At 47.6% G+C, this 22,056-nt stretch overlaps 1 protein-coding gene across 2 annotated transcripts in view; it reads right to left on the reverse strand.

Moving 5' to 3' along the window:
* The window catches only part of FIP1L1 (factor interacting with PAPOLA and CPSF1), a 576,361-nt gene that overhangs the window by 289,535 nt on the left and 264,770 nt on the right, over positions 1-22,056 (reverse strand). For both annotated transcript variants that reach the window (XM_078678195.1, XM_078678194.1), the window contains exon 7: positions 18,802-18,932. In XM_078678195.1, coding sequence (XP_078534321.1) covers positions 18,802-18,932 — 131 coding nt within the window. The remainder of the gene's footprint in view (positions 1-18,801; positions 18,933-22,056) is intronic.

A 22,056-nucleotide genomic window follows, 5' to 3' on the forward strand; every position in this document is an offset into this window, starting at 1 on the left:
CTCGTTGCCCACCAGTCAGTTGGCGTCACTGGCGTTTCCAAGTTTCCCAAAGGGGTGGGGGACGGAGAAGAGTGACGTGCCTTAGCAGCAGTCCAGGGGGTGGAGGTTAATGTCAGGACTTAGCAGCAATCCGGGGGGCGGAGAGGAATTGCTTTTCAAAGTTTGGAGAGTGACGTGCAAACGCATAGTTTTGCATTGCAGTCTGGGAAACGTTAAGAAAAGTCGTGGTTCAGGACTTCGTTGTTCAGAATTTGCCGTTCGGACTTCGCTGTTCAGGTAAGTCGTAATTAAAACTTTGTTGTTTAGGATGTTTCCCCATTCCATTGGTAGGGATACCATTGGCGAGCGGCAGGCTGACGCAAAGGGTACTCTGACCCTGGACGGATGTGTGTGTGGAGACATTGGAGCTTTTTTGGGGGCTGGGATACTTATGGACCACTACACTTTCATGTAACGAATGAAACCTGTGATTTTACAGTTATTTGCACTTTGAATTCGGTACTTACCGACTCCCGTCCTCCACCCAGGTCCGTCACGGCAAGTGCTGATTGCACGGAGGGTGCTTGCAGTGCTGTCACATTTCTCCCAACTTCCGGTGACATTGGCACTTCTGGGTGGTGAGAGGGCTAGTTGCTCACGCAGCACCCTATTTAAACCAATGCCAGAGCGGACACAGAGTCCAATGCGGTTGGATTACCGTTGCGCTGCTCATTTTTACTGCGATTTTATTGATTGTAAAGAATGAAACCTGTGATTTTATAGTTCTTTGCACCTTGGACTTTGGATTCGGGAACTTACCGACTCCCGTCCTCACCCCGGTCCGTCACGGCAAGTGCCGATTGCACGGAGGGTGCTTGAAAGGCAAGCCTGTGTGCGCCCGTCCACGCCTGGCCCACTGCCTAGGGCAGAAGCCCTTCACATAATAGTGGCAAATCAAGAAGCATAACTTACACGAGCAATGAGTTACACAGGCTCATGGCCAAACCCCGTTGTCCACTACAGGACTTGCAGAAAGACTGAGCAGTGTGAGCATTGCCAGTTGCCGCTCAGCTTTACGAAAACTAATGTGTTAAATCCACATTGTACTCCCTCATGTAAGGCCACCAAGGTCTTTAAGGCAGTGTTAATTAATACACTATCACTAGTGAAACATAACAGGGAGGTGGCTGAATTGATGGAGTCACACAAACTTGATCTGGCATTTACTACAGAGACATGGGCAGAAAGAGCCTCAGACTCCGATATCGCCTTGGCACTACCGGAAGGCTATTTTGTCATACAAGCTGACAGAACGTGGAAGCGGGGGGGGGGGGTGGGGGCTAGCAATTGTTTATAGAGAAGAGCTGCACGCAAGGGGCTCTGCAGTGAGAAGTTCCCAAGATTGCGAACTGTTATCCTTTCAGATTTCACTCACTAATAATTATACGTTAAAAGGTCTTTCGCTTTATAGACCACCAAGGGCACGGACCCCTTTGCTACAGATATTAAGCCCTATTTTGGAATCCAGTTTGGAGGGATCACACTTCGATACTAGGGGATTTCAATTATCATCTAGATAAATTAGCAGACAATAACATTGCCTCACTGGTTGATGCAATGGCTGGTCTCTCTTTGGATCAGATCATTAAACAGGACACACACGTGGCCGGGTATACGCTAGATTGGACTTTTTCCTCAAATCCCAATCTCAAAATTGTCGAATAATGCCCGTTCCTTGGTCAGACCACAAAGCTATCTTGTTTACTGTAAATGTGGATCAGGTGCAGACAGTTCACACAAACGATTACAGGCTGGTCACTTACCAGGATTGGGCTAATATTAATGATCTTATATTGCAGGAATTACTATTCAGGACTAAACCTGAACCAGTGCCAGATAGCAATCTAGTCGCTGATAGGTTATCTTCCTGGATCAAATCAGCGGTCAATATTGCAGCCCCTACTAAAAGTTTTATCCCCAGGAAGAAAAATCCATTAGAACCGTGGTTCACGGAAAAACTTAGGGCACAAAAACACGTGTGCAGAAGGGCAGAAAGAAAATGGAGAGCTAACTATAATCAAAGTATGAAAAGTGAATATTCACGAACATTGGCAGACTACAAAAAACAGGTTATAGGGGGGAAAAATCAATTATTTTACAAGAAAAATAAGTGAGGCCAAGAACTCCTGCAGGGAGCTCTTCGCTATAGTTAAAAAAATTAGCGAATCTCCCCGCTGTAAAACAGATGGAAAGTAGTCCAGAACTTTGTAACACACTGGGGCAGTTCTTTGTAGATAAAGTACTTCAGTCTATGAATCTTTTAAGATAAATAACAGTGAAGCCTTAGCTAAGCACCCTAAACAAGGCATGGACACCTCAAACTCCAAAACCGGCTTCTGTTTTGTTCCCCCTTCAATAGAACAGATCAGCCAGGTAGTTAAGACTATTAGGTCCGGGGACCCAACGCACCCTTGCTCACCCAAGGTAATGCACATGTTTCCAGAAATGCCAAGCGAACAACTAAATTTTGTGTTCACAGAGATAATCCAGTCTGGCTGCTTTCCAAACGCTTGGAAAACAGCATCGGTCCTCCCACTTTAAAAAAAACAACTAATTTGGATCCAAGAGAACCCAGCAGTTACCGTCCAATCTCAAGAATACCATTCCCAGCCAAAGTGTTTGAAAAACTGCTCAATAAACAACTGCCAGACTTCATAGCTCATAGAAACTTTTTGGACCAATCACAGTGATGGTTCAGCGAGGAGCATGGAAAAGAGAGCCTTGGTCATGGCAGCAGAGGGACTCAGGAGTATACTAGACGCAGGAGGGAAGGCCGCCCTGATTCTATTGGATTTATCGGCGGCCTTCGACACCGTGAATCACGAGATACTTTACGCCTGTCTAGCAGAATTAGGGGTTCAAGAATCTGCACTCACGTTGAGGTCATCATTTTTAATGGACAGAACCTTTTCAGTTAAAATTGGGAGATTTTGCATCCAAATCCTTCAGAACGCCTTGTGGAGTGCCTCAGGGCTCCTCCCTGAGCCCCACTCTCTGTAATATTTATGTTGCTCCACTGGCATCGATCATCAGGCAGTGTGGCTTTTTGCCGGTTTCCTATGCAGATGACACCCAAATAGTAGTGTCAGTTTCAAGCAATGAGGAGGAAACAGCCAACCGCTTTAATGACTGCATGATGCAGGTTAATTAATGGATGCAGCACAACTGCCTGAAACAACGGTGGTAAAAAACCGAAGTTATGCTACTAGGATCAGATGCAGACTTCTGGTCTCCTAAATGGTGGCCTGCCAGTCTGGGCGATTGCCCAATCCCATTGGGCAAAGTTACAAATCTGGGAGTTATATTTGATGATTAACTGACGTTTAACGCCCAGATAAATAACCTGTCATCAACTATCTGCTACATTTGAAACATGATCAGAAGAATACACCCATTCATTCTCCATGGCTCATGGAAAGCTTTGTTCAAGGCATTGGACCTGTCCAGACTGGATTATGGCAATGCTTTGTATGCGGGGATTCAGGCCCAACATCTAGCAAAACTCCAGCGTCTGCAGAATGCAGCAGCAAGGTTAGTGCTGGATATTCCCAGATCAGAGCCAGTCGCTCACAGACTGAACGCCCTCCACTGGTTACCAATGGGAAAAAGGATTATGTTCACATCATTATGCTTGGCCTATAAAGCCCTTCATGGTTCAGGACCGCAGTTCTTGAGAACAAACCTGAAATGGTATATGCCGGCAAGAAGCTTACATAAAACGTTTACAAGTATCTACGTTCAAGCAGGTTAGGTGAGGAGGCAGAAGCTTTCTGTTGCGGGCAGCCATAACCTCGAACCTTCTCCCTATCATGATAAAAAGCAGTCCGTCGCTTCTGCTTTTAGAAAAGCCGCAACAACTTGGCTCTTCACCTGTTAAGTAAGCACACCACCTTAGCAGTAATACGCTGCTCATCGAAGTCTAGCGCCAAGACGCCACTGGGCAATCGAGCGCTTTATAAATATAAAATCACTCAATCAATCATACGAGCTACGGGAGTCCCTGCCACACTCTACATGGCGCCCTACTGCACTACATTAAAAGGCGGTGGGCCCCACAGCGGGAGGAACCCCAAACAAATGTATTTGTTAAATTTCTGTATTACATGGGATGTGGAAGCCACCTCATTAAATGGTTATACCTCAGTATCCGTGTGCATGCTCAAATCCGGCTGGATGCCACTAGGGCACAGTGGGTGGCAGATTTAGGACGGGACTTAGCGGTCAGGGAATGGGGGGACATATTGGAGTATCCACTGACAATACCACGCAATGCCAAGTTCGAGTTTATTCAATGTATGATTATACACAGAGCTTACTTGACGCCGCAAAGGCTACACAGAATGTACCCGGAAACAACACATTACTGCCCCCGATGTAAATTGCCTGGAGCAGATCTCATCCATATGGTGTAGATGTGTGTTTGCCTTGGTGAGTTTTGGAAGGGGGTTATACATATGTTGGGAGACATTACACGCCTGCCCATGGGGAGTACGGCTCTAGAGTGCATATTGGGTATTCGCAGACGCACAAAGACAAATGGTTCAGCTCAGTTTTCTGGCCTTGGCGCTTACAGTTGCAAAAAGGTCCATCACCATGCGCTGGAAATCAGCCAGAGCCCCCACGGTAGGTATGTGGCATAATGAAATGATTTGATGGGCGGGAGCTGAAAGCGCTGCGCTGCATAGAGAGGAGGCATGTAAACTAAGGAAAAATCCAATCTCCTTGGAGTGGGATGCAATGGTGGAAGCATATAGAAATATCAACCCGGACGATGCCTCAGCCGTTGCAAAAACTCAATAGTAACTGCAATCACATAGTATTATGTGTATTAACCCCTGAAGGTAAAATATGGAGCAGTGTGATCAGAAATTGGACATAGGGAAATGTAATTAGCTGGTGACAATCAATTGATTGATCTGAACAGTCAGAGCCGGAGACAGGGAGGGAGGGTTTTAGAGGGGAGGAGGGCAGGGTTACTGGGTGTTGATTTGTTATAAGTATTCTGATAAGTCATCTGTACATCATAATGTGAGAATTTACAGCACAGAAATGATCGTTGGATGTAATCTCTTAGCAAGATCACGATGTTGGCTATGTAACATATTGGATGCAGGCCTTATCAACCACAGAATTACTGCAATATATATGACGATATGAACAATATGTTTTTTGTTAGGTAACCAAAATAAAAAAGTTTGTAAAAAAAAAAAATGATTTAGGTCTGCTGATGCCTATGTGAAGTGGCTAGAGGATGAACGTGTTAAAATACCTAAATCCCATCAACATTAAAGTCTATATCGGTGGCTATTGTCAAAGGCAAATATTGCTAAGGAATTTGCATCATCCTTTACCACTATATGACGCACAAACAGACTCCCCTACGAGAAAAAAACTTCTTCGCAGCTAGACCCTTGGCAGGCATGCTAGATACAGAGGTTACTGAATAAAAAATTGCAGCAACCATTAAATCAACTAACTTTGGGGAACTCAAACTTTCAAGGAGGCACCAAAGAGTGAAATGCCAGAGGCTGAAATGTAATAAAGCTACCTTTTCTAATATTCCCAAATCCAATAAGGACACCCCCCCACCACCTAAGTGCAGGAGCTACAAACCCATCTCCCTAACTAACTCAGATATTAAAATGGAGGCCAAAGTGCTAGCCTCCCGACCTAGATAAGGGCTTGCCTTGCTGATTCACAGTAATTAGGTCAAATTTGCAACAGGAAGATCACCCAGATCCACCCACCGCCTGGTGAGGAATGACTGACAATAAAACTGCCCTTTTCTTCGATTCTGATGAAGCATTTGATCAGGTCGAATGGGGGTATATTTTCAGAACCCTGGAAAGAGTTGGCTTTGGAAAGATAATTACTGTGTGCAATTATGATACATGAATCAAATAAGACAGAAGGAATACATAGGGTGGATGGAGGCCTGAAATGAGCGCAGGACACAGATGTCATCCTGTTGCTGCTGTTGAAGCAGACGGATTCATTAACCACTCAAAAGGGTGAGATTGACACTGCCACGGTAGTTCAAAGTTAAGTATCCTTAGGCACTGAAACATTTACCTCTCACACACCAAGTGACTAGAGAACTGCTATATGGGGCATGGCCAACAAGATCACCATTCGGTCGCACTGAGCTAGCGCTCCAGGACCGTAAATAAGGAATTCTGTACCATCCTCCTGTTCAAGGCGGATTACCGAGCCCCGGAGACAGGGTACAGTGGATTAGTTAGCCAAAACACATTAAACTCCACTCATGGGACCCTAAGCGTCGCCTAAGCTTCACACAGTGGGTGAGGCGAAGTCAGGCCAGAGAGAGCGCAGCGGGACACTCTGGCTGGGAGGCTTCGAAGACTGAGACTGCCCAGAGGAGTTGAAGTACAGTGACGGCCAGTGGTGACGGGCGACACCTTCCGGTGAATGGGAGAGCCCTGCTAACTTGTGTGGCGTGGATCGCTGACCCACCTGGTTGCACAGTCCAGACGACCTGCCCATGCTTGCTGCAATTCTGCCGGTCCTAACCATTTCACAGGACCCGCTGGCACATACTCTTGCCCTCTGGTCGTTCATGACCGGAGGAACCAAGTAGGAGATGATGAGGTATGGGACACATGACCTAAAACACCTCAGGAAAGATTGTGCGTTCAGTATTTAAATAGTTTGGCGTGAATTCTCCCCTCTTTGTTTATGGATGCGCCTTCCTCCCTGGTTCCCCTCCCACCACACCCTACACCATATTTGGGGACTGTAATGATTATTATTGCTGTACTTGTCACCTGCACCTACCAAGGACGCAGGATGACGCTGGAGTTGTGTTTATTCATATATTTTCTATTTCTATTTTTGAGTTTATGTTTGTGGGCTAATTGTGACAGGTGCTCCCCCTTGAGGGGTTCCTACTTCTGAGTATCAAATTTCTATATTTCAGAAAAACATGTGTATGGCGTCTTATGAATGCATTATTTACAGACTAAATTACCAGGAGCACTTATATCATAAAATCTGGGGGTCACAGTGACCCATGAAGAAAATACTTGATGTTGAATTTAAAATGATCTTTTGTAATACAATTTCTGGTGTCCAGTGGGCGACTAGATATTTGTACCTTCGTCCTGACAAGTCTTAGCAGGGGAGATCTGACAGCACTGTATTTATAGTATACCCTTCCCTTTAGACCCTTGATATTTAGCATGCAAACGGTTCCAATTCATTACTTAAGCCTCTGGTGCCTAATTGAGTTCCTTGAGCAAGGGTTATCTCAAACGTTAGTTCAAGGTCACGTTAGTTCAAGGTCACTGGGCTGGACATGGATGGTGGTGCGGTTAATTCTAGTCTGGTTCCTTCTCTTGACTGTTTCTGGGTAGCAGTCCAATTTAATGCAAGAAATGGATGATCTATTAGGTCTAGTAGATAAGTTCTTATTTTCACCAATCATTAATGAGTCCTAACAACCTTGGTAGCCCCTGCCCCCTTGTTTAATAAGAAAGCTTTTGTATCTCTAGGAGTATATGGCGATTTTTGCATCTTAAGACCTAGGGTAGTGGCTCACGACCAACTACAATGAGAAATAAATTAACTGAGCTAAATTTTATTGTTTCGGGTGATGCTGAGTGAAGGGGATTATGTTTCCGCTGCTGGTTTGAAGACCACATTGACACTGTTACCTCAGAAGCTTTTCTAATATTTTCTTATGTCTGTTCCTTTTTGTTATTCTTGGCTTTTATTATGCCTGTAACAAGCTAATAAACACTTACCAAAAAATAAAACAGAAGAGGATATAACACCTATCCCTGCTGTCAGGAAAGGTAAAGGGAGACCCACGAAAATGATAAGATTTATTGTAATTAGCTAGGAGGTTGAACAAAAATGTAAACTGCCTTATTATCGTCTGTTTACTAAATAAAACCCATTTCATTACATAACCAAGTCAGAGCACAGAAATAACTGATACATGGTCCACCCACAATACTAATATATCCTCATAGACAGTTTTGAAATCCTTAACCGAAACCTTTAAAAAGAAATCTATTTCAGAGCAGTGGCCTTCAGAAGCCCCAATGAACAAATTACATACATTAAGTAACAATCTTTCTGGTAGATAATCTACATGTAGATTCCCCGCCTTTAGAATATATCCAAGTTTCAAACTTGATCTGAAGAAACTTGCAACAGCTCCCCTGTGCATTGAATATGTGGTGCTCAGCTCCATAACAAATCCACATTCTTCCAGTGTAACATCAGTGAAGTCATTTAAGCGCCACCCTGGCATCAGTTGCACCCCAGTTTTTCCACGATGTAAGAGGCAGAGAGGGGAACAATGAGATGACAAATTGCCTTACTAACATAACTCAGACCACTGCTCAGAACAGGGAAGTGGGTACCTGTAACAGCAGTTATCCAGTATTGGTGTCTTTCATAGATTCACATGCCTGAATCATTCCCCGTCGTCGAGACGGGAGCCTCCGGTATATAACAAAGTAATGTCCTATAGACATACATAAAGAAAAATAGGCCTAAGGGCCTCACTTTAGTAGCCTATCCTTGTCCTTATACAAAAAGGACCAAACTCTTAGAGCCAGCCAATCAGCTATCACCTCCCTCTAGAACCTTCCCTGCTGGAGCCTCAGTCTCTCAGATTTTCGTACGCACCAAGCTAGGTAGGCGTAAGGCAGGTAGAGAGAGAACGTGAGTCCTTCCAGGGGAGGCGGGAGGGTTGCATGTGAATCTATGAAAGACACCAATACTGGATAACTGCTGTTACAGGTAAGTAACGCATTTCTTATCCAGTATTAGGGGTGTCTTTCATAGATTCACATGCCTGAATCATAATAGTTAGCAATACATATTATGCACATGTCTGAAGCAATGATGCCACATAATCAGTTAGATAATACACTAAGTATCATGCGACTAAGTATTAGGATACATCAACATAACCAAATAGAAGAGATGTGCATACCAGGATGGCGGGATGTAGGAAGGCTCACCTCACTGGAATAGATGTCGAAGCACCGCCTGGCCCACAGCTGCGTCCTGCAGAAGCTCAACATCCAGGCAATAGTGTCTGGCGAACGTATGCGGCGACTTCCACGTCGTATGCGGCGACTTCCACGTCGCTGCTCTGCATATGTCCAGAATCGGCACTCCAGCGAACAGCGCTGCTGATGTGGACATTGCTCTTGTGGAGTGTGCGTGCACCGTGGCATTCAACGGCCGGCCGGCCTTTTCATGGCAGAATGCTATCGCCGAAGAGATCCATCTTGAGATACTCTGTTTCGTGAGTGGGAGACCAAGTCTTGGTCTACTGTAGGCCACAAAAAGTTGTGACGACTTTCTGAAGTCTTTTGTCTTGTCCAAGTAAAATCTTATACACCTTTTGAGGTCTAAGGAGTGTAACGTCCTCTCTGCTGCAGTGGTAGGGTTTGCAAAGAAGGAACGTAGAACCACCGGTTCATTAAGGTGAAAGTCTGAAGGCACTTTTGGCATGAATTTGGGATTCATCCTCAGCACCACTCTGTCTTGTTTAAATTGCATAAACGGTTCCTGAATGGATAGAGCTTGTAACTCGCTGACTCTCCTGGCCGATGTTAGAGCGAGCAGAAGAGCTACCTTCCATGAGATGTACTTGATGGGTGCTCGGTGAATGGGCTCAAAAGGATGGCTCATAAGCTGGGTGAGTACCAAGTTTAGATGCCATGTAGGTGGAATCCTTCTAGGCCTTGGGTACGACCTATACAAGCCTTTGAGGAACTGTTTAATAAGCCTGCTGGACCAAAGCGAAGGGGCCTTCGAGGATCTAGTGTAGCGTGAAATTGCAGCCAAGTGAACCTTTATAGATGCATGCGCCAGTCCTGACTCCGCCAAGTGTAGAAGGTATGGCAATATCTGCACAGGGGTAATATGGAGAGGTGACAGATCTTGTTCCACGCACCATAAGCAAAACCGCTTCCACTTGAGGGAGTACGTTTTGTTGGTACTGTCCGCTCGCGCTTTCGCTAGGACCTCCCTGCAGTTCTGTGGGATGTCTAGATGACAGAATTCTCTGTGCTCAGGAGCCAGGCTGATAATCTGAGCGATGGTAGGTTCGGGTGTTGGATCTGTCCGTTGGACATAGTCAGCAGGTTCGGGTGCTGTTGCAGACGAATCGGAGCCCTGATGGAGAGGCGATGAAGGTCCGAGAACCAATGCTGCCTCGGCCAGAACGGGGCAATTAGGATCAGGGTACAAGGCTCTGCCTTCATCTTCCTGAGGACCCTGGGAATCATCGGGAAGGGGGGAAAAGCGTACGCAAAGATGCCGAACCAACTGATGGAAAGGGCATTTCCGAGTGACCCTTGTTGGGGACGCCAACTTGCGTAGTTTGGGCATTTGGCGTTCTCCCTGGTGGCAAAGAGGTCGATCCTTGGGATTTCCCATTCTGAGAATACCTGATCTAGTGTACCTTGGTCGAGCTCCCATTCGTGAGTGAGAGACGTCCGTCTGCTGAGTGCGTCCGCGATGGTATTGTCCTTGCCAGGGACATATTCCGCTTTGAGCGTGATCCCTTGAAGCACTAGCCAGTTCCAGATTTCTTGCGATTCGCGTGAGAGAGTGAGCGAACGCGTCCCTCCCTGCTTGTTCAGGTAGTGCATCGTCGTGGTGTTGTCCGTCCTGACGAGCACCTGGGAGTTCTGGATACGTGGTAAAAAGGCCTTCAGTGCCAGGAAGACCGCTCGCAGTTCGAGAAGGTTTATGTGGAATGTCTTCTCCTGGTCCGTCCATTTGCCGCTGACTTGTAGGTCCTGTAGGACCGCTCCCCAACCCTCCAGGGAGGCATCCGTGGTGATTACCAAAGGTGCTGCTGGAAGGAGGAAGGGTAGGCCTGTCGACAGATTTCTGTGATTCATCCACCATCGCAGAGTTTTGGACATCTGTGGTGTTATTCTCACTGTGTCGTCGAACGAGCCAGTACTTTGAGTCCATTGGTATGCGAGAGCTTCTTGCAATGGACGCATCCTGAGGCGGCAGTGCGGGATGAGGAGGATACAGGACGACATCATGCCCAGTATTGATTTGAAAGTTCGAACTCTCATGGTCTTTCTCGAAGCCACAGCCGTGGCCAGAGATACGATCTTGTGTTTCCGTTCCTGTGAAGGAAATGCTTTCACGCATTCCGTGTCCAAGGTTGCCCCCAGGAAGGAGATGCGGCTGGTCGGGGTCATGCAGGATTTCTCGAGATTGAGAGTTAATCCTAAGTGCAGAAAGAGATTGGTGCAGGCGTTGGAGGATGAGGTCACGCCTGTTGCTGAGGGGGCTTTCACCAGCCAGTCGTCGAGGTAAGGGAAGACCTGGTGACCCATTTGACGCAGGAAGGCTGCCACAGGAGAAAGGCACTTTGTGAAAATCCGCGGGGCGGATTTGAGGCCGAACGGCAGTACTTTGAATTGGTAGTGGCGTCCTGCCACCTCGAACCTTAGGAATTTTCTGTGCCCTTTGAGGATCGGGATGTGGTAGTAGGCATCCTGGAGATCTAGGGAAGTCATGAAATCTCCGCTTTCTAGAATGCCCAGAATTTCTTGGAGCGTCACCATCCTGAACGACTGACTCTTTAGGAAAGAGTTGAGGGCTCTGAGATCCAATATGGGCCTCCACTTTTTCCCCTTCTTGCGAATGAGAAAGAAGCGGGAATACAATCCCTGTCCTCTTTGAGATGGTGGGACCAGCTCGATCGCTCCCTTCTTCAACATCGCGGATATTTCCAGGAGCAACGGCCGTAGATGTTTGTGTGGCAGTTTGCGTGGCGGTGTTGGAGGTGGGATGGTGATGAATTCCAGGGAATGGCCGAATCTTATCAATTGTAGGACCCACCGATCTGTGGTTATGAGATGCCAATTCTGTAGGAAATGGGTCAACTTTCCTCCAATTTTGAATGAGGGATATTGTTGCTGGACTGGCCGGAGTAAATCGGTCACTGGCGGCCGCCAGTGCCCCTCCTCTGGTTCTTACCTCGGAAGTTCGATCGTCCATAGGAAGTTTGGCGGTTCTGCTGTTGCTTCTGTGGATACTGCGACTTATTCTGGTATGAATAGGAGGATCTATTTTGGAAGGACCCCCTGTATGAGGGCTGACCCCTGGACCTGTTGCCCCGAAAGGACTGGTTCCTAGCCTGCAGCGTATCCAGTGCTCTAGCCGTATCGGTGTCTTTTTTAATGTTCTGGAGCGCTTCATCAATTGTGGCTCCGAAAAGATGTTGGCCGTCGAAGGGCATGTCTAGCACCTTTGTTTGAACTTCTTGCCTAAATGAAGTAGCCTTAAGCCAGCCCTGGCGCCGCAGGACTGCTGCTCCAGCTAATTGGCGAAAGCCAGTCATGGCTCCATCTATGGCACAATCTATGATTTCCGCTGCCGAGGCTTGACCTTCCGAGAGCAGTGCCTTGACCTCTTCCTGCATCGTATCTGGTAGCTCCGCCAAATAAGGTACCATGTCCTCCCACAGTTGGCGATTATAGCGTCCTAACAGGGCAATAGAGTTGGCGACTTTGATAGTCATGGCTGACGTAGTGGTGAACCGTTTCCCAATGGTATCCAACTTTCTTCCCTCTTTGTCCGGTGGTGCTGACAAGGGAGAGGAAGGGTTGCGGGAATTCTTCTGAGCTGCCTGGGTCACCACTGAATCAGGTTTTGGGTGCCCATTGAAACAAACAGCCGCCTTGGAGGGAGCTTTGTATTTCTTGTCCAGACGTGGGATAACCGCAGGTATGGACGCCGGCGTGGCCATCAGTTTCTTTCCCTGGTCCCAGAGAAATTCAATAATCGGAATTGATTTAGTGATCTTTTTTGTTTGTTCTTTAAAATCATATAAGAAACATTCTGTTTCCGTTGTTTCCATGTCCATGTGGAAACGCTTCGCTGCCCGCTCCATTAACTTATGGAACCCGCCAATGTCCACTGGCGGAGAATCCGATTGGCGTGGTTGGGGTGAAGCTGGGGAGGGCGCGACATACTCATCGTCGTCGTCGTCCTGATCCGTGCGCCCCTCAGGGACTTCGCCTTCTTCCATTTCCTCCGCTTCCTCCTCCGAGGATTCCACTACTTGAGGTGAGACTGCCTCATGGGAGGCCTGCGGACGTGGTCGCGTCTGTTGCGGGGCTGCCGGTGGAGCAGATGTCGCCGGCGTTGGGCCCCTATTCTCAGCATCCCGTGCCTCCGGGAAACGCTGCTTGTAGTCTCGGATGAGATGTTTAAGGTCATCCACGATGGACACCGGAAGGCACACCATAGGGGTCACGTCCGTCCGTACCTGCGCTCGGAAAGAGTGTTCCTGGTAGGTAAATTCCTCCTGTTCCTCATCAGTGCTTTGGCATTTCACGTGGAGGTCAGAGATGGACATAGCTTGAGTTGTTGTTTCCTCTTCCGAGTCTTCACTCTGGAGAAAATCAGAAGGTAAGTGGCTCTGCACTTTGCTCGGGGAGGTCGCTTCGGGCGTGATCAGCTTCTTTGGCACTTTGCGCGGTGGTGTCGGCGGAGGCTGCGTCCATGACGACGGTTCCACTAGCTTGGACTTCTTCCACGGGTCCGCGTTGTCCCTGGTCGTAGACGACCCTTCCGTCGACGGTTTCGTCGTCGACGGCATGTTCTCCGTCGACGGGTGTTCAAGCGACGAGATTTTTGTCGTCGTCGATGTTTTCGTCGACGACGCGGTCGTCGACGATGCACTCGTCGACGATTCATTCCTCGTCGACGTCTTCGTCGTCGACGGTCTCGGTGACGCGCCTTCCGTCGACGGCGGGCTTCTCGTCGTCGACGTCCCTGGCTTGGTCGTCGATGGGTTCCTCGTTGACGGGGTCGTCGTCGACGATGGGTTCCTCGTCGACGGTGTCATCGTCGACGACCCCGATTTAGACGTCGATGAGCTCTTCGTCGACGGGGTCGTCGTCGACGGCCCCGATTTCTTCAACGATGGTGTTTTAGACGACGACGATTTCAGCAGTATGACAGATGTGATGGGCCTACCTGCCGACGATGATGATGGAGTGGTCGTCGTCGATGCGAGGACTGACGACGCCGTCGTCGACACCGTCGTCGTGGAGACGGCGAGTGGCGTCACAGCCTTCTTTTGCGTGGAAGATGGCGTAGGCTTGGTGGATGAGTGCGCAGGCTTCTTAAAGGCGTGAGAGCCTATGTCAGACACTGAGGAGGTTGTAGATTTGGCCTCTGAAGATTTCTTATGCATCTTCATAGGAGGAGTGTCTGAGGGGCCAGGGGGGTCCCCCCTTGGCCTCTTGAGGGAGACGTCCGAAGTCATGGAGAAGCTGCCCTCTGAGGACTCCACATTATCCCTCTGTTTGAGCCTGTCCAGCCAAATGAGAAGTCGGCCCTCTCTATCCCTCAAGGTCTTATTAGGGAAAGAGCGACAGATCTTACAATCCTTAGGGACGTGGTCTGGGTAAAGGCAGTATAGGCACAGGTCGTGCTTGTACTCCACATGGAGCCTTTTCTTCCCACATGAAGAGCAGGCCCTGAAAAGGGCTTTCTTCTGGGATCCAGACATTCCTAAAATGGCAAGGAAAGACAGCACTTACTGCAATTGAAGAGTCTTATATATCCCAGTTGGAGAATTTGAGAAAGTAATCCTGTTTCCAAGTGAATAAAGTAGGTTTAGAAGAGATCCTGAGGAGAGCTCAGGTTGGAGACTCCCTAGCACAACGTGCGGTAGAAAATCTGAGAGACTGAGGCTCCAGCAGGGAAGGTTCTAGAGGGAGGTGATAGCTGATTGGCTGGCTCTAAGAGTTTGGTCCTTTTTGTATAAGGACAAGGATAGGCTACTAAGGTGAGGCCCTTAGGCCTATTTTTCTTTATGTTTGTCTATAGGACATTACTTTGTTATATACCGGAGGCTCCCGTCTCGACGACGGGGAATGATTCAGGCATGTGAATCTATGAAAGACACCCCTAATACTGGATATCGACTCTTTCCTCCTCAGTCGGATGAGGTGGGGGGATAAAATGTAGGCAGGGTGATGTGGTGGTCCACAAGGAACAGGGTCGCAACCTTTAGGAAGAATGTAGTTTTAATTCTCATAACCAGCTAGTCTGGAAAAAAAGATGTGAATTGGTGGTGGGCCCACAATGCCTTTAGCTCATTCATATGTTGAGCTGGCGCAACAGTCAAGAAACAATCTTCATTGTCAACACTTGCAACTAGCAGCTACGCATGAGCTCACGTTCACACTAGAAACATGAAAACCAAATTAGGGTCCCACAAAACCATAATTAATGGTGAAGGGGGAAATAACCCCTTGAGAAACCTCACCACAAACGGGGATTTGGCTAGTGAAGGTTGGTTTGGCAGACGAAGAAAGACTGAAAGAGCTGAAATCAAACCTCAAAAAGTGTCCAGTGTCAAACCTTGCTGGGCTAAAGAAAACGCAAAGCACAACATCTGATTGATGTGCCTCAAGAGGATCCACATCCGAAGCACAATAGGATGCAAAATGGCTCAACACGCAGAGTAGATAGTTTGTAGGAGGGCAATAAGTAGACCAGATGAAGTCCACCACCCCTGACGGCAGATGAAAAGAACTAAAATTGCCCCACTCAATCTCTAGGCATGAAGACGGAAGATCTGAAAGATTCGCCACAGAAACTGCCCTCGAAAATACAAGAGAAGATCAACACTGAGCTGGAGCAGAAGGGGAGGCAGGAGTAACAACTACTCTTACAAGACATCCCAGGGCAGTTTCCTCAGCACTAAAGGAATCTAAGGATGGGAGGAAATGCATTGTGCAAGGGAAAGACACATCCCTATTGCTTGTGGCAATGGAAAAAAGAGATTACAGTATATAGGGCATATCATTTCCTCAAAAGTGGCAAAGAGGTCCATCGGAGGGGTGCCCGAGAGAGCCAAGATGGACCATACCTCTGGATGAAGATGGCACTAATGGCATGCAGGACGATGCCTTCAGGATGTCATTTAACCCCTTTGGGGCTGATGACTAGCTCAGCTCGTCATGAGCGTAACCTGCCGTGCGCTCATGACGAGCTGAGCTCGTCATGTAACGCGGTAATTTCAAAATTGCCGCGTACAGCGGGAAAAGCCGCCGCATTGATGCGATTAAGGAGCCTGTCAAATAGTTGGCAACGGTCCATATTCCTTAACCCTGCAACCAGACTTCAGCCTTCCTCAGCAGAGGGCATGAGCTGACACTACCCTTGTTGCGGACATACCACATGTTGTTTTTCCCGTACTAGAATGGCGAGCAAAATAAATTAGTTACCAATCTTCAGTAACGCCTTATCTGGTAGTGACTAACTAGCTACATATTCCTTATCGTAGAATATTCCCCAGCCGTTAGCCTGGATCCAGAAAATTTCAAGCAGTGCCTCTGCACGCCGGTAGGTAGAGTTGATTGGCTCAGTCAGCCGTGCCGAAGTGAAGTGTGCGGTGCCTATATAGGTGCCAAAACCGGGCGATGCAGTCTTCAGTGGTGCTATAAACACAACCACCTGAGCAGATGACAGCCCCGAAGGGCATTCAAATTCCTACTACCGGGGAAGCATAGATTTTAAGACCGCAAGCATTTTAGAGGGCTAGGTAGTCAGTGTTGCTGTTAATAGGAGGGAGCAAATTGGCTACCTTACTGTCATCGGCATGCCAAAAGATGTTTAGATTCTGGATGGAGTCAGAGTCTACGCCAAAGTTGTCATCCATATGTTGATAGTACTAGAATATAAGCAAAGGCCTGCACTTAGACGCTTACCTATAGCGGGTCTCCTCCACTAACTTTGCATTTGCCTCCTTGAGCATATGAGTCATTGACATGGATCCTGAAGCAAGTGGCTTCAGAGATGCCACTGGGGCAGCAGAAGAGCTACTAGTGGAATTGGCGCCAGCTGGAGTCAGCTGGTCATCCTGTGGTGGTGGGAAGTGTGGGGTGGTGGGGATCCCACCAGCGGTTATCCTGGAGGGTGGCCCACAGGTTACAAGGAGCACAAGAGCACAACAGGCAGAGAAGGGGTGCTATGAAATTAAATGAAATTTGTACTTGTAAAGCGCACTTAGACCCCAACTGGGGTGTCCTGGCGCTGTACGCATACCGCTGTGGAACCCTTCCTGGCTTTTCCCTGTGAAATGTACACTCCTGGGCACCCCCAAGGTGAAGACTGGCATCCCAGCGCTGTTGGGGCTGTTGTGGAGATTAAGCAAGCTTTTGCCCAAAGTTGCAGAGTGGGACCCATGATTAGAATAGGCACAGAGGCGAGAATTATCAGGTCCGAGGAACTTGAGCCCAAGACCTGCAGAGGCGGGAATTGAACCCTGGTCCCGGGCCAGACCTCTGCATCAGGGTCTGCCGCTCTAACCATTGAGCCACACTTCTCCACTATGAAACAGTGAAAACACTGCTTTGGTGAATACCTAGACACGGAGGCCTAAGCTGGATCGGATGCTAGGGTGACTTCTACTAAGCTCTGGCTCGGAGGGTGATTTGGCCACCCAAGAAGGGGAACGGCGCAGTGACCTACTACTGGCTTTGGGGTACATGAGACCACACTACTTTGAATTGTGCTTAGGCTCCAAGCACCACAAAATAACCCTGTGAGAGTTCAAAACAAACATTTTCATGGCAGGAACAATAGAGTTTGAAGCCTCACATGTTCGGTAGACATAGCTTGATGAACACTATGAACTTTTATCAAAAATGTGCCACGGAGAGCACCTTGGGAGAACTATAGAAAGATATCAAAAAAAGATAAATGATGTCAAGGTGTCGAAATGGCTGTTATACGGACTGAGTGATGTCATGTCTAGAGGAACCAGATGTTGATAGAGCTGAGCAGCACCAACCATTGCAGGAGAGCTTTTGCAACTTTTTGGGGTATTCAAAAGTGGTGAAATCTGCAGGTAGAAGTACGCATCAGAACAATGAAGCATTGAGAAGGACTTCCACCGAAGGTGAAGATAGACCCTTCTTCCAAATAGCTATGCAGATGCCCAAGGCATGCACACTTCTCGTACTGACAAATATGTTATGTAGAAATTCCAACAATGAATAAACTAAACTCTAAAAGTTTTTGGATAAGTTAAACTAAATCACATTTAGAAAATGCATCCAGTTCCTGTGCTGTACTTATCAATCGTGTGATTGCATAGCTGGAAAAGATAGTAATGGCTATGGTGGTCAGAGGAATCATTCTTCAATCATGACACAGTTTTAATGACAACGTTTTTCAATGAAATTCTTTTTTTAAGAGGATTGTATTTGAGACAAAGCAGGACATCTGCCACATTTTTCACAACAGTCAACTGTGCTGGCCCCTCGATCAACATCTCAATTCTGTTGTTCAGATTAAGTTTCTTTATTAGGCTTTAGCTTCTGCTGAAGTCAATAACGGAGCAGATATAAAATGCACAACAAGGTCTACATAATCATAAAAGCTAGACGTTTTTTGTAGAAAAGCATTTGCACAAAAGAAAATGCAATATTTTGGATGCATGAACTTAAAAAACATTAATAAATTAAAGACAATTTACCTCCAGGTACTAAAATTACTAAAGTTTGTATTGATACAATACAGTGGTGTGGTGTTGTTACTTTAAGCAACAAATGTTATACAACTGAAATCTTCTCAGATCAAAATAAACAGCATTAACTTTGCACAACAAAGTAATGAAATTATAAACTTTAAAAACTATACAAACAGGATGATCAGGCTCCACAAAATGTCTGCATATGCGAAACTGAAGTAATCCTTAAGAATTTCTAATTCTTGTACCGAAATTTTATTTGTTGTTGAAGTAACAGGTAATGCTTCTGGTCCAATACGTAATCTCTTCTGTTTATCACAGTATGCCTTCCAAGTATCCTCGTTAAAACCATAATTGAAATAATCGGAGAGGTCCGCACCTAAAATCAAAGAAAATTAACGCGGCTGAGAATCTTCAATGAAGACAATACAATGTTAGCGTTTTATCAAGATCTACAATGGCGGCAAGATAAGGATAATGTTACTTACCCAGTAAGCATCTGTTCTTGACCTGTAGAGCTGTAGATTTACATGCTTTGCATACTCCTGCCATCTAGTGTTGGGTCTGGATGTTTGCGGTGATCGTGCGCATGGTCATCAACTCCATTGTTAGATTGTTTTTCCGCAAGAGGGTGAGAATGGAGTAAGTGTAGTATAGAGATGTCCATGTGTATAAATGTCGAATGAAGAACTGCAACAACTAAAAGGTACCCAGGGAGGCGGGTGGGCTCATTTGAATCAGCCAGGGAGGCGGGTGGGTGCATATGAATCTACAGCTCTACATGCCAAGAACAGATGCTTGCTGGGTAAGTAACATTATCCATTCGAGGCATGTGTGCTGTAGATACACATGCTTTACATAGACTACAAAGCAAAATACTCCCAAAGCGGTGACTAACATGTAGATGTTGCAGTTGCTTAGAACAGTGTTTTAAGTACTGCTTGGCCTACATTAGCCTGTTGATGTGCTAACACATCTACACAATAGTGGTTGATAAATGTTTGGGGTGTAGACAATGTAGCTGCCTTACATAGGTCAGCTTGAGGAATGTTTTTTTTTTTTTTGTAAAACAATTTTTATTGCAGGGTTACATAAAACATTCAGTTACATAGTGGGCTCCATACATTTCAGCCGTAATCTGTCATAGTCGTTTCCCAGTTCCAAGATACACAGCCATTCAGCCCACATCCCGGAGGTAGGGCGGCGTTATTTCACCATATCAATCATTTCGTGGATCGAGAACGATTCTATTGGAAGCTCAACAGGAGCACCTTGCTCTGCTTTTATTTATGTAGTGTGTCACCATCCTAATGGGCTGATCGTGATGTATGTAACCCTCTCTAGAAATCCTAATCTAAGACCCCTTCCCTCCCCCCAACCGTCCCTCCCTGTGTCGGCGTCAGTGATCGGTGCAATCGTGATATCCACTTTGTGGGAAAAGAAGAAATCGGAGTCAATGCTTCTTATTGTCTGTGTGCATCTGGTGATCTGGCTGTCGGCTTGTCTAAGCTTGTCCGGGGTGCCTCTTCTAATGTCTCCTCCCCCTCCTCCTCCTCCGCTAGAGTATCTCTCAGCGCCTGTACCAGTGTTTCCCATAGCAGTGCAACCTCCTGCGCCTTGTCATTTGAACCACGGCGGGCCAGCTGATATAGTATCGTGCTCTCCGCAGTCGCCCATTTGAGAAACTCATTCGTCCACCTTCTGTGTGTCGGCGCCACTTTCGATTTCCACCCCCTGGTCAGCTCTCTTTTGGCTATCAATAGTCCCATATCTATAAATTTACTTGTCAGCTTGTTTTTCTTGGTGTGGGGGAACCAATGTAAGATGGACACTGCGCTATTATATTGTAACTGTCTGTCAGTAACTGTGTTCAGGGTCTCCTCAATTCCCGTCCAATACACTTGCAGTCCCGGACAGTCCCGTAACATGTGGACCAGGTCAGCCTCTGCAAGAGTGCATCTGGGACATGCTGCATCTGGTACATGAAAATACTCTGCGATCTTGTATGGTGTGAGGTACGCGCGATGTAGTATAAATAAATGTATTAATTGAAAGCGCGCATTCCTAGTGCCTTTCTTGACGCGCCGTAGTAATTGTGTCCATGTAGCGTCTGGGATCTCTAAGTGGAGGTCAGCTTCCCACTTAGCTTTAAGAGCCGTGAGCGGAGGTAGGGCGTCCGTGTGCATTCTGCGATAGAGGCACGTAACAGCCTTAACCGTTCCCGCCGCCATCATGGTGTACTGGCACGCTAGTGATGTAGCAGGTTCCATCAGTCCCTCACCCCAATGCGCCTGTATGGCTCTCACCACTGCTGCATGTAGCAGGTAGTCCCCCCTCGGGAGGTCATATCGCTCTTGTAGCGTCTGGTATGGGGATAATTCCCCATCCTCATAGAGGTCACCTACCATCTGCAGTCCCGCCTCTTCCCAAAGAAGTAATCTCGACCAATCGCCGCCATGCGGGAGCGCTGTCACCATGCCCAGAGGAATTTCCGGTGCATATGGGTGCCCGGTACCGGTCCGCCTCTGCGATCTGTTCCAGCATTGGCGAAGGGTCCGCTCCTCCAGGGAGAGCCCCCTCAGAAGTAATTTCTGCTGAAGAGTGATATATGCAAGGACATGACGGGGTGTGCCGAACTCTCTCCTCTGTACCGGGCCGCGATACACCCGTGCGACCTCCTGCGTGAAGAATTGTAACTGAGCCGCTAAATAATAGAGCTCAAAGTCTGGGACCGCAAGGCCCCCTCCGTCCTTCGGGCGGGTCAGCGTCGTCAGGGCCACTCTACGTCTGCCAGTTCCCCACAAGAAGGACACCACCTCCGACCTCAGCTGTTTGAAAATCGTGCCGGGTATCCATACCGGGAGGGATCGGAAAAAATATAAGACGCGGCAGAGCGATCATCTTCAGAAGAGCCACACGGCCTGCCGTTGAGAGCGGCAGGGTGGCCCAGAAGGACATTCAACTCCGCAGTGAGCGGACACAGCGACCCACATTACCATCCAGAATGTCTTTCGGGTCGTGGTAAATGTGCACTCCGAGGTAACCCAGGCAGTGAGGTTCCCAACGTAGTGTCTGGCGGAGTGGGGGGCATGTCTCCTCCCTCCGGAGCGGGAAGAGGCATGTTTTCGGCCAATTCACCCGCAGACCGGACAAAGCACCAAAGCACTCCAACAGATTTTCAGCACCCGTTACCGCCTCTTCGGTGTTGTCTAGAAAGAGGAGCAGGTCGTCCGCATATAGGGAGATATAATGGAGTTCTCCCCCCTGCGCCAGCCCGGCGTAATAAGTCCCTTTCCGAGCCTGAGCCGCAAGCGGTTCTATCGCGGGCGCAAACAGCAGCGGGGACAACGCACATCCCTGTCTGGTGCCACGGTGTATCCCGTAAGGGTCCGACACCATCGCCCCCACTCTCACTCTTGCTCTCGCCGAGGAGTAGAGCACCCTTGTCCACTGTATGTATCCCTCCCCCAGGCCAAAATTGTGCATTACCGTGTACAAGTAGT

Source organism: Lissotriton helveticus, chromosome 2_2 (genome assembly GCF_964261635.1).
Source record: "Lissotriton helveticus chromosome 2_2, aLisHel1.1, whole genome shotgun sequence".
NCBI lineage: Eukaryota > Metazoa > Chordata > Amphibia > Caudata > Salamandridae > Lissotriton > Lissotriton helveticus.